At 42.4% G+C, this 16,024-nt stretch overlaps 1 protein-coding gene and 1 pseudogene across 5 annotated transcripts in view; one reads left to right on the top strand and one right to left on the bottom strand.

The window, feature by feature from the left end:
* Positions 1–6,324, top strand: part of INPP4A (inositol polyphosphate-4-phosphatase, type I, 107kDa) — a 59,785-nt gene extending 53,461 nt beyond the window's left edge. For 2 of the 5 annotated variants that reach the window (XM_006870755.1, XM_006870759.1), the window contains one exon: positions 6,082–6,214. In XM_006870755.1, coding sequence (XP_006870817.1) covers positions 6,082–6,214 — 133 coding nt within the window. Of the gene's footprint in view, positions 1–1,963; positions 2,215–6,081 lie in introns of those variants that run through there. The other 3 variants (XM_006870758.1, XM_006870756.1, XM_006870757.1) reach the window with 3 other exon arrangements.
* A 5,701-nt stretch (positions 6,325–12,025) lies between these two features.
* LOC102840636 lies at positions 12,026–12,532 on the bottom strand (annotated as a pseudogene).
* Between the last annotated feature and the right edge of the window lie 3,492 nt (positions 12,533–16,024).

Raw genomic sequence — 16,024 nt, 5'->3', positions numbered from 1 at the left:
TAGCCCACCATCTGCTTCAAAGCCTGCAGGTTAGTGTTCCTGACTCTGAGCTTGCCTGGATGGGACCCAGGTGAGAGCAAGAACCCGGGGGAGGTGGTGAGCTACCTCTGGCAGTACCCGGGAGTAGAGGAATAATACAGTGTGGTTCTTTGCTTTATCTGCCGTTCACAGGATGGAAGAGTAGAGCTTTGACTAGGGGCAGGGAGGCAGAGAAAGAGCACAGCAGACACCCAGGCTGTCTTCCTCCTGGAGGCCAACGGCACACACACACACACCAGGGAGCTTCACAAAGTTCATGGCAAATTGGAATGAAGAAATAATGGAATTGTTCCACAAATGTTTTAAAGCCCTCTTGTAGCTATGCATACATATACATATGTTTGTGTATATGCTCTGTAATCTACTGCCTCTGCTGTCAAATAGATTCAAACTCATAAGGACCCTCAAGACAGAATAGAGCTGCCCTTTAGGGTTTCCGAGACTGTAAATCTTTACAGGAGCAGACAGCCTCATCTTTCTCCCTCAGAGTGGCTGTTAGGTTTGAACTGCTGACCCTGAGGTTAGCAGTTGAGGGTTAAACCACTGTGCCAGCAGAGTTTCTGATTTGATTTGTATTGTTATTGTTGTTAAGTGCCGACAAGTCAGTTCTGACTGATAGTAACCCTGTATAGGGTTTCCGAGGAGCGGCTGGTGAGTTTGAACCGCCGACCTTGTGGTCCAGTGCTGATCCTACAGTGCCACACCAGGACTCCTGTAATGTGAATGCTCCCACTAGAGCCCACTTGAAGCTGTCCGTGTGACACCACTTAGCATACAGTGGAAGGGATGTGCACTGTGGCCTCTGGTATGCTCCTGTGCCCCATGTCCCCAGTCCAGGAGCTGAAATGCTCATGTAGTGGGCCCTGTACACTAGCCATAGTGACCCACCAGACTGTCCTAGCCAGGGAAAGTGACAGCGCCCCCCAGCGTGGACAGTGGTCCCTATCAGAACGGTCCCTTCTGCAGGGAAAGTTAGGGGAGAGACAGCCTCAGGAAGGCACCTGGCCCTCCGGCCTGACCCTCACTGGTAGATTGTCTCCCAGGCTGCCCGCTGTTTCCTGGGACCTCTGTTGCCACTGGGGTAGACCTGGATAAGAGGGTATGGTTCCAGAGCTGTTGTAGTTCTAGGTACCATCTCACTTCAGCACGTTTCTCCTATAGTTCCAAAGTGGGGGAACTCAAAATTTCATTTCCAGCATAGTCTAAACTCTGCCCTCGTAGTTGGATTCCATTCTTGCGGATCATGTAGAAAACTTACACAAAAAGTTGGAGGCATCAGTAGCTCAGGCCTTCTCACTGTTTGGCCTGAGCCCAAGATCAGCCCGGTGAGGACTCTGCCTCTGGTGGACACATGGGGTAAATGTCATCACTTGCGTGCTCCATCAAGAGGCAGCTTTGGCACAATCCGTTGTACCACGCACGTCCAGGCATCTGTGAGAAGGTCAAACCCCCCAATGGTTCTTCATGTTCAGCTTGCTTTTCAGAAATCCATGTCTTTGCAGCATGTGAGATAGCATGGCAGGGCGCATGGAGTTGTGTTTGGCCAACAGAGAGAGAGTGAACATGGAAAACCATTTATTCAACCTACATGTGTTTATGTTCAGTAGACTACAGTATTTTTTCTTATTTTCACTTCTCTTTCTCTCCTTTTTTTCTTATAACTGTGCTGGTTTTGTTTTGATATTCCTTCCATACCCCCTTTTTGCATATCATCTTTTATTTCTGTTGTGGCTTCATTCCATTTTTTGTTTTTTAATTTTTTTGTTTTGTTTTGTTTTTACTTTAAATCTAATTTTTGGATTCTCCTCTTTTTATTCTTCCTCCATACTTTTTGGTAAAATCCATCGCATGTCTCTCTCTCTTTTTGTTTTATTTCCCTTCCTTTTTTCTTTTCCTTTCTCCTGAACCTTTTTCCTTTTCACAGCATTGGAACACGGGAGGTGGTCACCCAGAAGAACTTGAGTGGCCTGGTGCCCATCCGAGACTTAAGACTAGATCCCAGCCTTCTCTGTTCTATTCCTTTATTAGCTCTGAGCCCCAATTTACTGATTGTGTGGCTTTTTCTGAGCATAGCATACCTGGTGACCAAATTGCGTTGCAAATGAATGCCATTATGAAAAATTTATAATAAGTCACAAGAAAAAAACAAAAGTGCCAGAATATGTGCAGCCACCGTGTACCTAAGTGGAGAGAAAGAATGTGTCAAAGCGTGTGATCTGCCAAGAATATATCATGCCTTATAGTTTGATGTTTTGTTCTGAACTGTAAATACCCGCCAAATTATCTCACCCAGAGGACTTGTTCGTTTAAATTATGTTTCTAGTGCTTGTAACATGTTCCCTGTTACTCCATAACTGAGCTGGCCTGGAGATACGTTCCTTGTATCTATCTCTTACCTTCTGATGTAAAAGTACTTCCGACCTGTACGTTCCATGCGCCCTGTTTCCAGAGAAAGACATTCTGCCTGGAAAGAATTTGTATATTTGATAGTAGTCCTTAAATGTACCATTAACTTTTCCTTTCCCTTTTAAGCGAAACAAGAAGAAAAACATTGATGCTTTGTAACTGCCTTATCTAGATGAACCTATTCATTAATGTTCATTTCAAAGCGGTCCCTGAATTATTGTAGCAAACTGAATCATAACATTTCCTGGCTTATGTTGGAATAGGTTCAATTTGGGATGACACAAAGTTGTGAATACAGTAGCAACACAAGTCAGACACATAAAACTAACATACTGCATGTGGCTTTACACCCAACTCTTTTAATGCTTTATTAAACCGAATTCCAGTAATTAGTGCATAAAAGGAACAAAAAGGCTGTTCAATTTACATATTTATTTTTCTTGAAATAGCATTTTTTCATTTAAAAAACGTATATCTTTATTGCCAGATGAAAGGCCAGATGGCTTTTCTCTTTTACTGAACAAATATGCTTAATAATGACAAAAATTACCTAACTTACTCCTGATTATGCAGATGCAGCTATGAGCGATAACGGGTCATTTAGGTTTCTACTGTTTTTACTTTCAATTTGAAGATGACACTGTTTACACACACAGCAGGATGATTTGTAACCGGAACATTCACTTATGACGGAAGGGGAATTGCATACCCATAAAGAGAACAGAGTAAGTCAGGAGAGAAGTCTGTAGAACCCATGTAAGAAATAATCAATGGTTTCTCTGGTTTTTTGCAATTCAAACGAGTGGTGCTGCTATTTCTACGTCCAGCTGGTTCCCAATACACAGCATGTGTGAAAATGGCTTTGGAACGAATTGGGAGAATCTACCTTTTCTAGAAATTTACTTAAACATGCACACAGGCCTACTTGTGTAAGGATTTACAGTCTCAGAAGCGCTATACATAAGGTCACTGTGAGTCAGATCGACTGGATGGCAGTGAGTGTGGCTTTTTCCTCTTTTTGGAGCACTTCTACTCTGCCATGTAGGGTCTCTCTGAGTTAGAATCAACTCAACAGCGGTAGTAGGTTTTTTGAAAGCCTTGTACTCATGAAATCATGCCAAATACATAGCAAAGATCAACTCTGTTCTAGTGAGACACAGGCAACACGAAACAATGATGGAGAGATGATTTCAGAAAGAAGTATCAATACTTGGTGATAGTGTTCAAGTTGCTTCTAAGATAATGTTAGCACTAAGATATTGTCACTGACAACTCACTCTAGAGATTTAGTATGAAAGCATCTTTCTGAATTTAGAGAAGCTGTACTTAGAAGCAATTCTATTTGAATGGCCTTCTAAAATTGCTGTACAGTTTTTTTTTTTAGCTTGGTCCAGGCAGAGATAGTAATAGCATGGTGGGTTCTCCTTCTACAGCATGACTCCAAGACCTGACAGAGAGTCACGAAGAGACTCTTGTGTCCAGATGAGGTCTTGAAGTGGAGGATTTCCACAGGAGAAGGTTTCCTTAAAATTAATTGCTAGTTGGGGTTTCCATTCTAATTTTTCATTAATAAAATGGATGTCCTTAAAAAGAAAGATTTGATTGATACAAAAAATAACCATGCAGCTTTGAGATAGCCAGTTGCCTAAAATCTATTCAACAGCTTATCAACCTGTGTTACTGACTTCTAAAAATTATGCAACTACTGAGATCAGTCAAGTATTTTGCCTTAGGACAGAAGCCTGCCCTGTCCCTCTCTTCATTCTTTAAGTGCTTAGTGGCAGCTTGTCTCAGTGGCAGACCTGGGATGACGGCATCAGCATGCAATCGGCCTCTCGGTCAGAGTTTGTAAATTCAAACGAAAGTCAAAATTTTGGAGGAAACTAAATACAGTTTGATTTAAAAATTAAATTGAAATGGAAGTATAATCTTAATTATAATATAATTTATTCAGCCAGTGAGCCCAGTAACTTGCTTCATCAACATGTAAATAAAAGATAATGGCGAAGTGCACAAATTAGCCTTCTTTACTCTTCAAGGCAGTGAGGCGTTGACCAGTGACCAGTGGCTGGAGAAGTTTGTATGTTTCTATATAAATAGAGAAGCCATATCTGAACTAGTCTGTTAATGTAAAAGCTTCCAAAGATTAAATGAAGTCAGCTGTGTGTGGGAACCTGTAGTTTCTTCTGTAAGTAGGATTATAGCTTTATCTGGTTATTGAATCTTAGACACACATGGTCAGTGTAATTATGGGGGCTCCCTGACTTCAGGACCAAGACATTCAGTCAACAACACACTTTGGCACAAGAAAGCCTTTCTGAGTTACTAAAAAAGCAGGTGGATTATTTTCTAAAATGACCTGGAATTCTCTTTTGAATAAAATTACTATGTCTTACCAAAAAAATATTTTACATATTCTTGATAATGAGATTGTCATTTTCACTGAAAACGTCTTGAGCATTTGCCGCTGGTATTTTTTTTTTAATGCATGATGACATAATGGTCTTCATACCAATTTGAAATTTTTTTTTTTTTTAGGCTACGTTTTCTTGGTAACTGCAAATTTTACATCTCACAAAGGGAATTTTGTACTAAATTTGATAACTTGTTGATTTAATTGTTAGTCTTAGAATAATATTGTAAAAATATCAAATTACACTATGCTGTGGGAAGCCCCTTAGTTTAAAATAATTTTTGCCTGTTAGTGTTAAGTGTACGCCGGAAAATGTCCCAGGTTGCCCCCATGACTCTCTTATTTAAGAATGAGAGGCTTGCCCACCTCTGCACCCTTCTGGTCAGCATTTGTTTTGCCCGCCCAGTCACCACAGCAGCTGAGGCTAGTCCTGGTGGTAAGTTCCTTAGGGGACAGTGCCTGCGGGCTCTTGCTGGTCAAGTCACACATGAGACTTGTGTGGAGAGGATGGCTGTCTGCCAGAAGGAGACCATGGTGGGCCACTTCTTCCAGATGTCTGCAGCCCTCAGCCACACAGACATGCTGTGCGAGCCCATGGTCTTGCTTTGTATCTGGAGCAGCCAGCTTCTTAGTGGAGACTATGTGTTAGAACAGTCTCTTCAGCGTGGTGACCTTGCTCCAGGCAGAATGCTGCAAGAAAAAGCAGCATTTTGAAATTTGATGTGATTAGTAATATTTTTCTATGTTGTGAACATAGTAAAATATAGTTTATATGTTGCTAACATAGAAAAATACAGCTCTCTAAAGGTTTTGGTAAGAGAAGCAGTATTTCTTTTTCCATTTAATTTGCTGTAGGCCCTTTGAACTGTCAATTAGGACACAGCTCTGAAATAACAGAGTTACCTGAGCTACATGAAACCATGAAAAGATAAGTTTTTGCTTCCACTTCCATACAGTGCTGCCTTTGGAAATGCAAAAACCTCGCCCACCCATACGGCATCTGTCCATCTCTGTGCTTCTTAACTGCCTTGTCCAGGAACCCACCATCTCCCATGTGTACTGTTGTAAATGAGTCTGGCACCCATGTAGATGAATCAGTCTTTTTTTTTTTAATTTCTTTTTTTAATGCTATGAAAATAATCAATTCATTTCATCTTAGTTTTAAGTCTTTTCTTTTTTCCTTTTTTACTGCTGTCATTTCTTGTGCTTGTTTTTTTCCCCAGTGAGGGTTGTCGGAGAGAAAATACAATGAAGAATGTTGGAAGTCGCAAATATGCGTTTAATTCCCTGCAGCTGAAGGCTTTCCCCAAGCATTACAGGCCTCCCGAAGGGACTTACGGAAAAGTTGAAACATGAACACACGGTTTCCTCTCCTTAGTGGTTACATATGAATGTGGCTACCCTCTAGTGTCATATATGAATTCTTCAAGAAGACCTGAAGGATTGGTTTTTATTCTTGTGTTTTTAAAAAATGTTTCACTAAAGAGTCTCTGGAGCATGTTTGGTCCCCTCCCCCCATTGGAATCAGTAGGAGGTAATGTTTGGTTCCGTAGTTGGATAGTAACAACTGCTCATTTAAATAGCCTTCAGCTATACCTACACAGATACCTTCGGTAGTTACCTGTATAAATCAAGCTAGGTCTTTCTGAAATGCTAGAAGACTTTTTAAATGTCCATTTAGGCAGCTGCTCCCACAACTTATTTTTTTTCTACCGAGTAACTCAAAACTCAGCATTCAATTACAGTCTGCTTTTTAAAACTCTGACTGTAAAATGGATACTATGTGAAGTCATTGGATCCCAGACAGACCAAATGTCAAAGGTCAGCGCATGTTTTGGGGAGTGAAGCAAGCACACTGTCTGTGGCAGTGAGAATAAGGGGTTCTAAGGAAGTGTCCTAGATGTACCACCACCTGGAAAGTAGGAGGTTGAAACGAAGGTCTAGATCACCCTGAGGTTAAGACTTTGCTGGAACATACCTGCAAACCCATCCTCATAATTGGAGCTACTCTTTTTTCTGCCCCTTACGAGTTACAGATCAGGGTATCTGCAGCCAGTAGTAAGGCCATTTTGCGCTCACTTCCTGTTCCCATGAACTCCATGTCTTGTCCCCCCACATCGACAGGGCACCTTCCCCCCACCCTTCTTCTCTGGATGCCGAGTTCTGTCAAATGTGGCATGTCCAATGCCTCTCAGACAACACTCCAATGGGGACCGTATGCGTGTAGAGATAGCGGAAGCCTAAATGTTTTCAGAACATTACGCTCTTTTGTAGGATTTTCAGTGTGTCTTCTTCTAAAGACAATGCAATCAAGTTTGAATGTCTGATGAATATGTCTTATTTCCGGGTTTGCAATAACTGTACTCTTCTCCTCTTGTTCTGTTTTATAAGATGACTATTGAGAAACAGTTGAAATTGTCTCCTCAAGTGAGATATTTTGAAAGGGATTTATGGGCCATAAACCTTAGGGATTCTATATAAAGTCTGGTCATTCTTTTGTAAGATGATGATGTATCTTATTTGCACATAGCAGAGGTTTTTTTTCCCTTAGGAGTTTATATCAATCCTGTTTATCATGGTTATACTGTTTACATGTTCCTTAAACAGCTATCAAAGAAATATATATGATACGTATTAATGATGCTAGGCAATGAGCACCCTAATTGTTTGTGAACCCCTAGGAAAGTCTTATGTCTCCAGTTCTAGATGTTATTTTGGCTTCTTTGCAAATGACATGTGGAAATGTATAATAAAGTTGGGCCTGGTGATGCTGACATATAGGCAGGGATCCAGAGCAATGAAAACACCGAAGGCAGTGTGCAAACCAAGCGGACTGCTTTCTGATACCTGCTGGGGGAGCCTGAGCTGATGTGGAGGGCACTTTAATGCAAGTGGTTGTAGCTGCTGCCCCTGCTCGGAGCAAGGTCCCCAGAGGGAGGGTAGGAGATGTGGCAGCTGCTGGTGTCAGATTCTCCCATCAAAAGTGTCCATCCCTATTCAAAGAAAATTTGTTTTCAGTATGGCTGATATAGCCTTTTTATCTTGCCATCATTTATGCTTGTGCTAGTATGTCCATCTTTTCGCCTTTTAACATTGTTGTTGTTAAGTGCCATTGTCGAGTCGTTTCCGACTGATAGCAACCCCCGTATAGGGGTGGTGAGTTTGAACCATTGACCTTGATGTTCAAACCGACCTTGCGATCGATCGGGTGTTTATTCTATAGCACCATACCAGGACATTGCTAACTTTTAAATCTTTTTCCTTTTTTTAAATTACTGTGCCCATGTTTTTCAGAATTATTATTTTTTTTTTGTCTGAAGGACATTCAATATCTGCGTTTATCAAAAGGGAATAAAGCAAATGTTGAGTCACTTGCATGTGGCAATAATTTCCCCAGTTTTTGCTTCATATTCTGGATCACATCAAACTCTAAGACTTGGCTCATTGTGTCGAAGAGATTCCCTGAAAGCATTATTACTGGGCTATCAAGGAGCTGGTAGCGTAGTGGTTACGAATCGGGCTGCGAACCTTAAGGTCAGCGGTTCGAAACTACCAGCCGCTTCGCGGGAGAAAGATGAGGCTTTCTACTCCCGTAAAGATTTACACCCTCTGAAACCCTGTACAGGGTCGCTATGGGTCAGAACCGACTCGATGGCACTTAACAACAACAACATCAAGGACCTCTGGTAGCGTAGTGGTTACGAATTGGGCTGCGAACCGTAAGGTCAGCAATTCGAAACTACCAGCGGTTCCGCGGGAGAAAGATGAGGCTTTCTGCTCCCGTAAAGATTAACAGCCTCAGAAACCCTGTGCAGGGTCGCTATGAGTCGGAACCGACTCCACGGCACATAACAACAACAACAACAACATCATGTTCTAGAACTCTCCCCGCAGCAGTAAAGCACTACCAGGCTTGCTGAACAGTGGTTACGTCGCACAGTCTTGGGGACCAGCAGCTCCTCGCTCACACGGGCACTTTCACTTTCCAGCTGTACAAGGAAGGCAGTTTTAGAGGTGACTATAACACAGAGGTTCTGATGTACCTTGCAAGACACCCCCTATTTAAAAAGAAATGCTAACAGACCAGGAATGTCCTGCAGATTCTTGGAAGCAGCTGCCGCACTGTTGCCTTCGGTTTCCTTTTTAATGTAAAAATGTTGTATAATACACTTCTGTCCCTACACAACTGTACTTGCCAAGCTTAGTGCATTAAAAAAACAAACAAAACCTTTTTATTTATTTGATTTGGGCAGTATTAACATATGTAAACATAGAGTTACTGTTTTTATATATTCTTAGCTCATTCAAAGCCATGTATGCTGTAAATGTGCTAGTCTTTAGATCGACAAATAATAAACAACTGACAAGAATATTAAACTTGGTCTTGCCTGATTCATTTTGCTTAGGCCACATGGCCAGCATCCGGTTGGATCCTTCGTGCTGGACTTTACATTGGGTGCTTGTCTGCTGAATACAGAGGCTGGGACTACAGGAGGCCTCTGATTTATAGCCTTGTTCACTTAATCAAACAGAGGGGCAGCAGGGTGTGGGGACGAGCATGTGGACATCTGCAGATGACCCAGGCCGAATCTGCTGCTGCTGTCCAGTCGATGGTGACTCAGCAAGCTGCTTGACTTCTCCAAGCTGCCGCTCCTTGTGTACAAGGTGTGGACAACAACAGTACGTTCCTTGGGTGTCAATTGTGAGGTGCCTTGTTGTTAAGCGTTTAGTAAATGTTAACTGTTCTTGTGACTTCCCGCGCCCATGGATACAGATGATGTCATCACTGGACTACCTCGCCATCCCGTGTGGCATGCTGAGATGTAGTCCCCCACTTGTCTTGATCATTGGTTATAAACAGGGTTGCATCCTGCACCGTTGCATCTCTTCCTTGCCACATGTGCCCAGTTATGTCCCTTTGATACATATCTGGCAATCGAAACAGATAATTCATGGAAATTTTGTGGTTTTACATTTTTAAATTGTTTTAAATATTACCAAAATCCTCAGAAATGTATGCCATCTCCAGTAGCATATACTTTACCCCTTTTATTCTCACCTATATCGGAGCCAGCACCTTGTTTTAACTCCGATGCCTTTTTGATTGTTATGAACACTGAACATTTTTTCATACCTTTCCTGATATTTCTCATTTTGGGATTTCATTGGAGTGTTTGTCTTTTGTATACAGGTTAACTTTTTAATATCAGTATATTAATAACTGTCATATGTTTCAGTTAAAAAAAAATAACACACACCGGTTTGCCAGTTATCTTTGACTTTACTTATAGTAAAGGGTAAGGAGCTCTGATAGCATAGTGTTACAAACCTCACGGTCAGTAGTTAAAAACCCAGCTGTTCCATGGGAGAAACATGAGGCTTTCTGCTCCCATAAAGATTTACGGCCTCGGAAACCCTGTCCAGGGTCGCTATGAGTCAGAACCGATTCCACAGCACACCACCACCACCACCACCATAGTAAAGGGTATCTAACACATAAGTTATTTGTTTATGTAATCAAATTAATATATCTATCAGTTCCTTTTGGTGCTCATTTGGAAATTGAGTCCTGGTGGCAGTGCAGGCCCTCATTTCTGTCAGTGAACCGGGGGTGGGGGATGGGGTGTTAGGGGCAGGGGTGGGATGAGATACTGACTTAGACAGTTCATTAGCACCACACTTGGCAAAGCTGCATTCTTGATTTAAAGTCATCATTTCTGCCTTTGCTCACCTGTCTTTATTGCTTAATTCGTTTTACGTGGCTTTATTTTCACATTTAGGTCAATCCATCTAGAATTACTTATCATTAAGCACGTGTTTGCTCCTTTAAACAGAAGTGATGAGGCGGAGGCTTCAGACAGAAGTCAGTATGAGCTTTCTCCCGCCTTCTCTCCTGCATAGACTGTGAGAACGCAGGCTGGTGGCTCAAGTCTGGAAGAAATGACCCACAGAGATTTTGCATCTGAGAACGGTAAGAGAGGTCGGGAGAAAGGTGTACATAGCTTCCTGGTTTTCGTTTTGCCGAGGACAGAAATGGTTAGCCCTTGAGAGGGCCCTTAGTCCTTCACTTCATTGCCAGTGGATCTAATAGTTGATAAGTCTGCCTCTCTTCTATTAATTAATATTACACAGCAAGTTGGCACTGCTTTCTCATAGAGGTTTCTCACAAAACCCTCATCAGCACTGCGTGTTCCTCACATTGCCGTAATGAGAGATTTATCTGAGTGAGGGGCACACTGAACATAGTGTAACCCCCCTTATTCACAGTAAAGGACGGTCTACCATTTCCGTCTTCTCTTGAGAAAAGCCTCTCCAAATAAGGTGCGTGTTGGGCACCCAAGGCCTGTGGAAGGGCCAGACCTCGTGTCTGTTGTCCTGTGTGCTCCTGGAGGGCCTTCTCCTGGCCGGCCCTCACAAAACTCTAGAGGTAAACCCCCTTGTCCTGTTCCTCTTCCTTTTCTCTCTCAAAATGTTCAGTACCTACTAAGTGCTGACTTTTCAATAAATTGTGATGAGGGTTCTCTGAGTCTGCAATTTTGACAACAGGTGGTGAATACCCCCCATAAGCCAGCAGAGGGCGCGCTCAGGATAGGACCACCCTAAACTGCATTTGATGGCCTCAGGGAGGGAGGCTTAGAGATTTGGAGGTTGATTATTTTTACATTTTTAACGGTACCCTCCCCTCAGAGGCCCTGGGTATTCCAACATTTGAGAACAAAGAGAAAAAGGTGGTGGTGGGGATCCCTTTCTGAAAGGTGTATGCTGACCTACTGGAACTTTCTTTTGGATGGCATCAAGCTCTGATGGAGGGTGAGAGGTGAGACTAGAGGTGCTGGTTGTTTCACAAGCACCATGCTCCTCAGGAAACCTGGAGCCTCGCCTGTGGCCTGGGAGCTGAGGCACTGAGCTGGGCTGATACCTGTCTGTACCCATCACGGCCACAGTGCTGGTCTACAGTTTGTCTGAAAGCTAAAGGGTGATTCTCAGGTATGGTGAGGAGGTGCAGGCTTCACAGTGCTCTGCAATGCATAGGATCCTAGGATTCAGCAACACAGGCACCCTTTCCCCACCTTGCTCCAGTCTCTGACACCTCAGTTTCTGTTAAGATTTGGCAGATGGTTAGAAAATTTTTAAAAACTTTTATTTGCATTTTATTTTAAGCTTAATTTACTCCTGAACCATACATTTTTGTTTCTTCTGAGATATCTTTTTCTTCTGTGCAACCTTCTTTTCTGGTTTAGGAACAATTTGTGCCTCTTCAGTGAGGATCATCTCAACGTGGCAAAGTGAGCTCATGTAGGGGTTGATCCGACCATGAGCTCTCTAAGTTTGATGGCGCCATCTTGGGAGCTCAATGGCCAGAGAATCCACACCTAGTTCAGCATTGCTCTCTGCATCTTTAAGCAGGTGCAGCAAAAATTCAGCCTTTTTGGGACATTGACCCTGTGTCCAACCCCTGTTTGGACAGGGCACACCTACCAAGGCCACCATTGTAACTTCGGAATGGTACACATTGCTTCTGCAAAGTGACATCTTTAAGATACTTGGTGGCTTTCTGGATATGCATACCCTCGATATGCATACCCCGTTCTCACAGGTGTTCTTAAAATGGACCCAGAGATTTGAACATCTGGAGTTGTATGATTGTGTGGGGTCGAGTGAGTAGCGAACCATTTTGTGAGATTACTTCAGGCCGCTTATGGGAAGAGCCACAATTTTTATTACAACTGTCATGACCCAGACAGACTGTGACACAAATCTCTGAAGGTGGGGTGTCTGAATATAATCCCCAAGTTCTACTTGAGCTTCTTTTGTTCCTTGTCTTTGTGATAGTTCCTTCCTATAACAGAGCCATCTAGGCAGGTCTGCATTCCTGGGTGGTCTGAGCCCCTCTGAGTCCAGATCTATATGGTGCTATCATTCTCCTCCATTGCACATTTAAGAGGAGAAAGCTGAGGAGGCAGGTTCAGTTTTCACAGCTAGGAGAAAGATCGCTGTATTCGAGCAGGTGCTGAGTACTTCCACACCCCACTTCTTGCCACCTGCTACTCCCTTGACTTCCTGTGCCCCTCTCTTGTGGTGGTCTACCTCCTTAACCATTCCTCTTCACTCTTAGATGTGCTTGTCTTCCCCAATCACTGCTAATTTGGTGTGCCCCACATCTCTATCCACAACTTTCTTCTGTTTCACCTTGGATGCTCTTCCCTAGGAATCTTAGCCATTGCTACGGAATAAATGATCACTTACGTGGTCTGGGGGTAGCACTGTAGGATAAACACTGGACTACGAACCACAGGGTTGGTGGGTCAAACTCACCAGCTGCTCCTCAGAAGCCCTAGAAAGGGTCTCTATGAGTCAGAAGAGATTCCATGACAGTTAACGACGACAACATATGCTAATAGCTTTCAAATTTCAAATTCCACCCCAGGCTATCTCCCAAGGTCCAGATATCTTCTTCACCCTGCTTGCATGTCTCATAGGTGTCTCAAACACAGGAAATCCAACACCAAGCTTGTGTTCTGCTCTCCTCCAAGCTGGTTAAACCTCCTCCGGTAAATGACCTCACTTCCAACCCAGGGGTCATCGGCTCCCTTCTCCTCAACATCCTGTCAGAAACTCCAATATCTGTTCATCCATGCTATGATTTCCATATATTCATATACCTGGTCCATGTCCAGATCACAACTGACCTACACCCTGGGCCAGCCCCACAGCCTCCTCACTCCTTCAAAGTGCCTCTTGGACATACCCTTCTCTATGTGAGTTCCCCTCACACAATGAATGACCTTTTCTTGAATTTGTTTTCTTCATTAAATTTTGAATATATGACTTCTACTTATCATACTCCTGATGTGACACTGTAGAAACAACAGTGGACTGCAAACCACAGGGTCAGCAGTTCAAATCCAGCAGCTTCTCCTCAGAAACCCTATACAGGATTTCTGTATACATGAGTTCTAACTGACTAAATGGCACTTAACCACAAATACTTATGAGTTCTTTGTATTCACAAGAACAAGTAGAAGACCTGTCACAAAGAAGTTACTCAAAAAGTAAAGACAAACCAGGTGAATAAATGGTGCTTTTTAGGGGTAATTTGAAATCTTTCTGATTTCAATATTAGAGCATGTTGTTTTCCCTATATATTATGAGTTATTCCAAATGCATGGTAATGAGTCAAATTCAACAGGCTGAGGGTAGGGGAAATGCCAACCTAAGAGCAGTGTGTGGCACACATTAGGAGCAGGGTTCTCTTGCAGGGGCAGGAGGGAGGGAGGGTTTTGGATGCAAGTTAAGCCTTACCAGGGTCTCCACCAATGTCCTGTTGATCTGGATGGTACTTAAGTGGTTATTTGTTATGATACATTTTCTGTATATCCATTCTAGTTAGTGAGAAAAATGTGAACAGCGCACCACTGTATCTCAGACTAGAGAGCCTGTTTACTACACAGAGGAGCTGGGGGCTGGGGTGGTGGGGCTGTCTTATAGCTCTTGGTTTGAATTTGAGAATATTGTGCTGTCTTCAAGATCTCACCTGTTGAGTTTTGAGGGAGCTGGTAAGTGACAGGCTGGTATCTGTTCAAGTGCATAACCAATTAAGGGGTAGTTGCAGGAGATATACAGCTTCAGGTCAAAATACCTTTTTTTTTTTAAAATGTTTTTGTTATGAATTGAGTGAAAGTTTACAGGGCAGATCAGAGGTTTTACATACAACAAATCATACAACTTGTTTCATTACAATGATTATAATCCCCTCCATGTACCATCAGTTAACAGTATTTCTCTCTATTCATTTTAGCTCTTTATTTAAAACAAAACAAAAACACTCAGGCATATACAATAATTTACACCACCAAAGGTCACATTCTGCAAATCTGCCTCCTGGCCACCAGCTCTCTGTCCCGTCTTCCCATGAATCTAGAGTCCTCAGCTGCTCCCTCTTTCCATGTCCCCATCTCTGCCTCCATCTTTGGTGTCACTGATTCTCTGGATAAGGCACTGCATTCTGCTTGTGCTCTTCTCCCCTGATGGTCCTAGGGTCCTGTTTCTGGAATGTAATATTAACTACTCTCCTGTTTTTGTTACAAAACTTCTACCTTTACATTTGTGACAGTCTCAGTTAGTCACAATAACAATTACTCACTATTGAATCATAAGAATCTTATCCCCATCTCTTTTTACCAGACCCATCTAGACAAGATGAAAACTATTCAGTGGGGAACCATCTTGCCCATACACTTAAACTCCCTCTTGAAACCTTGTAAGCCAGCCACTTCGTGCCTTTATTGCCTCCTCATTTTAGATAGCCAATATCTAAGTTGCCCATCCCTATGTACAGAGGGGACAGCATTGATAATTGATGTGAAGACTCCTTCCCTGTCTGTTGGTATTTAGAGCTACCAGCTCCATGAGTAGTGTAGGTCACATAATCAAATTGTAGCAATTTACACTCATTTACTTTATAAAATTTTTTATTATTTTATCTTCCTCTGATTGGAATGCAAAGGTTGGGAGCAAAGAGGAAGGATCAGTAGTTTGAAAATATGGCCTTGGTGATAGAAATGATGCTGGAGAACGCATAATAGAATTCTGCAAAATGAATGATTTGTTCATTTCAAATACCTTCTTTAGACAGCATAAGAGATGACGATACACATGGACCTCACCAGATGGAATACATAGAAATCAAATTGACTACATCTGTGGAAAGAGAAGATGGAAAAGCTCCATATCATCAGGCAAAACAAGGCTAGGGGTAGACTGGAACAGACCATCAATACTCATATGCAAATTCAAAGTGAAGCTGAAAAATGTAAACAAGTCCACGAGAGCCAAAATATGACCTTGAATATATCCCACCTGAATTTAGAGATCATCTGAAGAACAGATTTAATACATTAAACACTAAACACTGAAGACCAGAAGAGTTGTGGGATGACATCAAGGACATCACACAGTTAGAAAGCAAAGAGTCATTGAGAAGACAAGAAAGAAGGAAAAGGTCAAAATGGATGCCAGAAGAGACACTGAAACTTGCTCTCCAGCATAGAGATACTAAAGCAAATGGAAGAAATGAGGAGATACAAGAGATGAACAGAAAATTTCAAAGATCAGCTCGAGAAGATAAAGCCAAATATTACAACAGTGTGTGCAAAGATCTGGAAT

This window comes from Chrysochloris asiatica, unplaced genomic scaffold (genome assembly GCF_000296735.1).
Source record: "Chrysochloris asiatica unplaced genomic scaffold, ChrAsi1.0 scaffold00150, whole genome shotgun sequence".
NCBI classification, from domain to species: Eukaryota; Metazoa; Chordata; class Mammalia; order Afrosoricida; family Chrysochloridae; genus Chrysochloris; species Chrysochloris asiatica.
This window is presented reverse-complemented; position numbering and strand designations above follow the sequence as displayed.